Source organism: Epinephelus moara, chromosome 19 (genome assembly GCF_006386435.1).
Source record: "Epinephelus moara isolate mb chromosome 19, YSFRI_EMoa_1.0, whole genome shotgun sequence".
NCBI classification, from domain to species: Eukaryota; Metazoa; Chordata; class Actinopteri; order Perciformes; family Serranidae; genus Epinephelus; species Epinephelus moara.
Window position 1 is genome coordinate 6067952 of NC_065524.1, and position 7893 is coordinate 6075844.

Here is a 7893-nt window from a genome sequence, read left to right on the forward strand (position 1 = left end):
ATGCAGCGGCCAGCCCATGTGGGCTCTCTGTTTATTGTCATAGTAGCACCGCACCGTGCGGTGTGACTGTGTGAGGAGAGAATCCTGTGGGTGGCGCCAGAGTACTGAACTGTCCTGTTCCTGCTCCCGACTATCACTGCAAGTTCCCCCTCATCCTTCCTTCAGCCTCTGCTTATTCCCTGAATCCCTGGACTTGTGAGTTGAGACTTTTGTTACTGTTCCTGCTCTTTTGAGCTTTCCAACCATCAGTGCAGTGCCAGTGAATCCCTGGTCTCTTGAGTTGCAACTTTTGTTATCCAAGTGATAAGTAATCGTAAGTCTGGGTGATCATTTTATTTATTTATTTTGAGTACTTACACCCATTAGAGAGAGATAAGGAAAATTTTAAAAAAATGAATGAGGGCAAAACATATTAGCCTCGTGGTCATTTTAATGAGGACAGTGGCGGATGAGCCTTGAAGGAGGGGACAGGGACAGTTGGGGGGGGCTGTGCGCTGGGGGCAGGTGTCCCACATTGTCCCTAACAAACCTACTCCTTGTCCCACGTTTATTGGGACCTGGTCACCCTAGTCATATTCGCTCTTTTTGTTGAGATGGTTTTAGAACAAACCCGGCACACCGGCTTGTCCAAATTACTGGGCTCCCCTCTGTCATTTGGTTTAAATCCAAAATACTCCCACACAGGGGCCGTGGCATTTGGTTTAGGAACAAGTTCCATGTCTTCCTCTTATGCTCAACTCTCTTTTTTTTCTCCGCCTCGTCTCCCCCTCACGAAGATCGCACTGTGTGTGTGTGTATGTGTGTGGGTGTGTGTGTAGCCCATAGCCTCGCCTCCCCCACAGAGACAAAGACACTCGATGACAAGAGCTTTCCCTCCGTTCATTACGCTCACCTGGCTGCCAGACAATGCATGGCAGTGAATGCTCTTGTCGTCTGGTGAAAAAACGAGAAAAAAACAGACCACACACACACACACACACACACACACACACACACACACACACACACACAAGCGGCTCGCAAGCAGTCTGTCGCACGCATGCTACTAGGCAAATAAATTCATTGCACAAACATTTTTTTCCATTGCACCTGCTCTAAATGTGTACATATACTCTGCAAACAAAACTAAACTAACTAAAAAGACTAAAAATCATTTTCTCAAAAACACTTTAATGGTTTGGCATAATTCACTGTTTACGCCAATTTTTGGCAGTGATGACTTTCAACCGGGTAGAGCAGAGCCAGGGTTTAAAGTGTGGGCATCCCAGGGAATAGCCAAAGTAGCTGACCTCTACAATGAAAACTTGGTTTTTAGTTCATTTGAGGAACTTAAAGCAAAGTATGGGATTCCTGCAAAACATTTCTTCAAATATTTGCAACTTAGAAGCCTTATCTTGTCCAGATAAAGTAATAGTTTGACGTTCCCCCCCAAACCCAGTCTGGAAGATTTCACTTTGAAGTTTCTATATTCCAGGGGAAAGGTCTCCTTATTGTACAAGCTTTTTGTAAGCAAGTCTAAAACATCTCCACAAAACTTACTAGATGCATGGAGGACAGATCTGCAGGATAATCTAACAGAGGAGGAATGTCAGAAGCATGTTTTCTAGCTCAAACTCAATCAATAAATACAAACTCCAAATTATTAAAATGTAAATGGGTAAGTAGACTATATATAACACCATCTAAGTTACACCACTTTATCCCAACATACCTGATACCTGCCCCAAATGCAAAGACCAAAAGGGAACACTTTTCCATTGTATGTGGGAATGTCCACAGATTCTCACATTTTGGAGAAAAATCTTGGATCTTGCGAGCCAAATCATTGGTGAGGAAGTGCCCCTCAATCCTAAATTATGCTTACTAAACCTTTACCCAGATGGCTTTATCACCTCCCAAAAAGTAAGATGTCTACTTAGTATTTGCTTTTTGGAAGCCAAGCAATGTATAGCTTCCTCATGGAAATCAGATACATCTTGTGCCACTTCACAATGGCTAAAGGGAATGACATTCTACATAGCTTTGGAAAAGATCAGTTATACGGCAAAAAACAGGCTTGATACGTTTTGGAAGATATGGAGCATCTTTCATAAATTCCTTGAAAGAAACAATATGGATGTGGATGGTTGGATTGATGGCAAACTGAATTGACATTTTCTGTCTTTTCTTTTTTCTTCCCTTTTTATCTTTTTTTTTTTTTTAAATTATGCTAGTGCAATGCAATTGTACTAATTGTACTGTAATTGCAGGCCCAGTATATGGGTATGCAATGGGTACTGTGCATGTTTTATGTTAGGGTACTCCTGGATTTATGTCAATTCATGGACTAATACATTCCAACCTATAGCCTAGATACTACAACAACGAGGCCTATGTTTTTTTGTTTGTTTGCTTTTTAAGTCTATTTTTGTGTCCACACAATGTGCCTTTTGTGTTTTGTTGTTCTCTGTAAAACTCTGAGAAAACCTTCAATACATACATGTTTAAAAAAAAAAAAAAGAGATGCACTTGATTATATTTGTGGTTGCGACTGTCTGCATTTAATTATGATATAACAAATGCATACATAAAATGAAAATACATACAACAATGTGGATTGTATTTCCCTTAATTTCTTTGATTTGCTTTTATTTGACCATTCAAAATCTTCCATACCCAATTATTAGCCTGGTGAGACCATCCTGATGACATGAGCTCAGCACTCTGTTTTGCTCTCTGTATCAGTCTGGACTCTGTGCTGCCCCTAAAACTTTCAGTGGGCGGGAAAACTCACCTCGACAGACAAACTCCCTCAGCCAATCAGCATAACAAAACACTAGGGAACATCTTCATCACCAACGGAAACAGTTGATAACCTTTTGCCCCAGTCGGAAGGACAGTGAAAACTTTTTCTTTTTATCAAGAAACTCCTCAAGTACAAACTCTTGTTCTTGTTTCATTATTGTTATTTCTGCAGTAACTTCACTTATTGTTGTGTTTAATCTGCTAATGTTAGAGTTAGCACTTGTTGCTTTGGAAGCCGCCATTACTGTTCTTAAAGCTCCAGCCGTTATTTTCGTCCTCAGTTACAACGCAGTCCCTGACTAGCTGCTTACATTGTCAACCACTGTGCAGATCCCTGACTGGCCCAGATTAGATTTTGATTTCTGGAAAGTGTTTGGTGCAGCACCGAGTCCAGACTGATAGCAAAACAGGATGTTGAGCTCACGCCATCAAGATGGTCTTACCAGACTACCCTATTCTGTACAGCTTTTGTAAAAAAGATTCACTTTTTCTAATGCTAGGGTCAGATTTCAATTTCATGCTGAAAAAATGTTATTTTGGGGCAGTTACCTGCTGTGAATCTCATGAGTAAGTCATTTCTGACCTTTAAAGGGTCAATGTGTAGGATTTTGGGGCATCCTTTGGCAGAAATAATATTCATAACTATGTTTACATTAGTTTATAATCACCTTAAAATCAGAATCGTTGTGTTTTTGTTACTTTGGAATAAGCCGTTTATGTCTACATACAGCGAGTCTTCTTACATGGAGTTCGCCATGTTGTTTCTACTGTGGCCCAGAACGGACAAATCAAACACTGGCTTTAGGTAGGGCCGTTTATATTTTCCCATTAGCCACCATAGTTCTCCTGAAGGCTTGGCACATGGAGAAGTTTCAGTTAGGCAACCAGCTAGATGGCACCAAATCGTACACACTGGACCTTTAAGACAGTGGGAGGGTTAACACTCTGTAGTTGTCAAGTGCAGATATTGTATAAATAAATAAAAACATTAGCAATCAACACTCAAAAACATCATTTAACAAAATCCTGGGGTTTTCAGAACCGTCCATCATCAACGTTCTATATGTCAGAAGGGTTGGATGCCCTTAACATTCACTTTCATTTTGACTTTCCCTTTTTTTTAAACTCACCATTGAAATATCTACACTCTTTCATATCCATCTTGTGTTTTCTAATCATTCCAACTCAGGAAGTGACAATTAAGAACCTGCTTGGGGCTCCCTTCAGGTCATGCTTTTACTTTATCAAACTGTACCCAAGTTGGAATTCAAATCTAGCTCACTTTCTCAAGTGCTGATATTGTGTATATACTGAATCAAACTCAAACCTAAGTCACAGTACGTCTTAGTAAACTACACTGATCTCCAGCAGATTAGGGTGCACAGGATGGAGGTGTCATTCCATGTAATTCACAGTAGGTGTTAGACAAGTCCAGTATCTACTGAGCTGCTCTCCTTCATCTTTGTGATCTGTCCCAGAGACCACACATTATGTCCTTCGATGTAGCTCTGCCTGTGTTGAAGTCTAGAGAGGACATGATAACTCCAGGTCACTGAAGGGGGACCTCAGGCAGCCTAGCACATCCCCCAGAGAGAAGAGCTTCCTGGTCCCAGCCGCTAGGGGCTTTCTGGAACGCTGGGAGCGACCCTCACCAATGTGACAAAGTCAGCTGTCCTGGAAAGGAAGAGCAGAGATATTTAATCATTTGTTTCTGTATTTATGGCATTTTTATCAAACACCTGTTAAGTGCCTAAAAACGGCCTAATTTGGACTATTGCTGCCTGCAAGTCCATGTATCCCTATTATGGCAATAAAGAATTAATCTGATCCTGTCTGCATTTGTGTCCTTCCCTCTTTGCCATACTCCCTCACAGTTGTGACAGCTTTAGTCCTGCACTTTAGCACCTTGTAGGAATAGATATGAGATTGTCTATAGTTCATTGGCTTATCATAATCACTTATATAGAATAAAAACTTAGCCAAGTTTGCACAGTTTTTAATTTTAAGATTCTAAGTTGGTTAAACTTAGAATCAGAGGGCTTTACAGCATACAAAATCCCTCTGTCCTTAGGACAGGAAAAACTCCCCCCAAAAAAACCTTTAACAGGCAAAAAAATGGTAGAAACCTCAGGAAGAGCAACTGAGGAGGGATCCCTCTTCCAGGACGGACAGACCTGCAATAGATGTCGTACAGAACGTACAGTTATGGAGGAAAATTTGTGCCAAAATGTGAGAATTTCCTTCAAGGAGTTTTTCAGATATTGCATTCACGAGAATGAGATGGATGCAAGTTCCAAGTGACTTTGACCTTTGACCACCCAAATCTAACTACTTCACTGTCGAGTCCAAGTGGACATTTGTACCAAATTTGAGGACATTTTCTCAAGGCATTCTTGAGATGTTGCATTCATGAGAATGGGATGGATGGATGGACAACCCGGAAACATATCATAAAACTTCAGTTAAAAGCCTAGTCCCTATTACGAGCCCGGTGTGGCTACACATTTCGACAAATCAACGCCTGTCTCAATTAGACACCTGGTCTGGTTGCCAAGCAGTTCATTTCTTTTATAGAGGTTCTTCGGCTGTATAAAACCAGGTTGTTGGCTACCTCAAATATTGGGTCCAGTCCTCAGACTGATTTATATTCCTTTAGTCCAGAAGGGTCTTAAGACAAAAAAAATCAAAAGGATTTTTTATAAAAATGAATCCAAGTTGTAAGTATTGTTTTAACAGGATAAAGTGGTGCTGTGTCTGTCCTCAAGTGCTATACCACCCTCTCTCTCTCTCTCTGATGTGCTGTCTGTTGGATCTAGATCAAATGAACGATTCATAATTGATATGTTATTTGAAGCCTAATTTTCACACAAGTAATATTCATACTGGTTTTAACAAACAGTTTGATTGTATTTCCTGATCTTTGCAGAGCAACAGTTTTGCGTGAAAGGAATTAAAGGCCTGCCCCATGTAGATGCCTGTCCAAAATATAAGCCTGTTGATTTCAGTGATTCTAGAGAATAATAGCCCAGGCTATTAATTGAAGTTTTACGGTAATCTCTCTAGCCACAGCTGTTGCCACTGAGGAGACATAATAAAACTTGTAATAATTCAACTTAACTGCTACAGACATAATAGTAATAATAATAATAATAATAATAATAATAATAATAAATAATGTAAAAATAAACCAGAGCAGTTTGTTTGCTATTTTATGTATGTTGTAAAAGTTGCAACACAGCTGGATCACCTGTCAGTCTGTACGTGTTAAACCAACACTTGGGAGACCAAACCTTCATCCAGCTCTAAATAATTATCAACAAGCCTCTAACATTCCATTCTTTTTAAAATTACTGGAAAGAGTGTTGTCTCAGCAACTTTCAGATCACATATTAATTGTAATTTCTTTGAACCTTTTCAGCTTGCTTTCAGGGCCTGTCACCTCACTGAAACTGCACTTTGACACACAAGTAGGGTGACCAGGTCCCAATAAACCAAATGTGGGACAAGGAGTAGGTTTGTGAGGGACAATGTGGGACACCCGGCCCCAGCACAAGGTTTAGTCATCAGAGACTAAATACATTCATCATAAACTATACAGAGTCTACTGTATATTAACACTGGACTTTTTTAATTATTGAAGTATTTAGCAACACAGAGACCTGTGGTCAGTGGGATGTGAGGATTCTTAAAATAACATCTGTACAGATGTGAAGCCCTGACTGTATGTGACTGAGCCTTAATTAAAGCTGTTGTCTAGTATTTTTTTTCCTTAAAATATTAACAAGCACAGTTTATTCAGCCTGTGTAGTTGAGGGGACAGGTCAAACTGATATGATGCTGATTTAGCCTACAGGAGAATTCATGTCAAATGGAGGATAAACCATCAACTACACATCACCTGTAAAACATTTTAATAAATTAATCATAATTAAAACAACTGGAGACTGAGACTTTTTAATGAATTGACATAATTCCAGACAGGATGTGAGTGTGTCTGTGACTTCCTGTATGGACTGAAGGCTGCTGGAAACTGTCCAAGGCTATTCAAGAGAAGGCTGAGACACGGGGGTCAAACATGGGGGGATTGCACATGCGCAGTAAAATCTGGTCTGCACTTCCTCAAAGGCTCAGTAGATGGCGTGAGACCATGGAATAATGGGGATGTTTGTTTCATGTCACTGAGGTGCCCGCAGTCGGTCCTGGGTCACAAGGTGTTATTCACCGCATGTCATTTTCACAGCTTATTATTGGACTGTCACTGGTGGCCTGCGCTGTGGGTGAGAATGACAGAGATGCAATTCCGACAACTTCAGGCAGCCGCCATCCAAAAGTCCAAGCAGATCGCACCAAGCGCACTCCTTGATCGCCTGAGCGGATCCTGCGCTTTTTATCTAGCGCCCCTGCTGTCACCCTCCAGCATCGCAGCTCAAGTTACACTGCGCATGCACAGTCCCCCCATGTTTGACCCTGTGTCTCAGCCTCTTGAATAGCCTTGAAACTGTCAGGGAACTGTCCGACTTCACCGCGGCTTTTTGTCACCGCCCCTGCTGCGGCCGCCTGCTCTCGTCTACTTTGCAGGCGAGGCGCAGTTCATCTCCAATGAGCCTATTGACACTAGCTAACGAGTGTCACCTGTTGCTATATGGGGCGGGAGGGGCAGGCCCTAGCGCTTAAACTCACAGAGCCCACGTGGGCCGGCCGCTGCATGCAGCTTCTTCCCATTGGCCAGGGGGGTATGGCAAGCCGTTTTAACATTTAATCGCTAAGTTTGACTATCCGGAATTACCATTATAGATATCAACAACACCATTTTGACTAGTCGTAATGTCATTGTGACTAGTATGAATTTTAATTGAAGATATCTATATTGTCATTCTGACTAGTCAAAACTGCAGTTACAGATATCTGTAATTAGATTTTGACTAGTCAAAACTCTAATTTAAGATATCTGTTATTCAATCAATCAATCAATCAATCAATTTTATTTATAAAGCCCAATATCACAAATCACAATTTGCCTCACAGGGCTTTACAGCATACGACATCCCTCTGTCCTTATGACCCTCACAGCGGATAAGGAAAAACTCCCCAAAAAAACCCCTTTAACGG

General features: G+C 41.1%; 1 protein-coding gene across 2 annotated transcripts in view; it reads right to left on the bottom strand.

Annotated features, from left to right (window-relative positions):
* Positions 1-2306: 2306 nt before the first annotated feature.
* The window catches only part of rasgrp3 (RAS guanyl releasing protein 3 (calcium and DAG-regulated)), an 86480-nt gene continuing 80893 nt past the window's right edge, over positions 2307-7893 (bottom strand). Inside the window, exon 17 of one of the 2 annotated variants that reach the window (XM_050070689.1) lies at positions 2307-4458. In XM_050070689.1, the coding sequence (XP_049926646.1) occupies positions 4450-4458 (9 nt within the window). In that variant the 3' untranslated portion in view covers positions 2307-4449. The remainder of the gene's footprint in view (positions 4459-7893) is intronic. The other variant, XM_050070690.1, reaches the window with a different exon arrangement.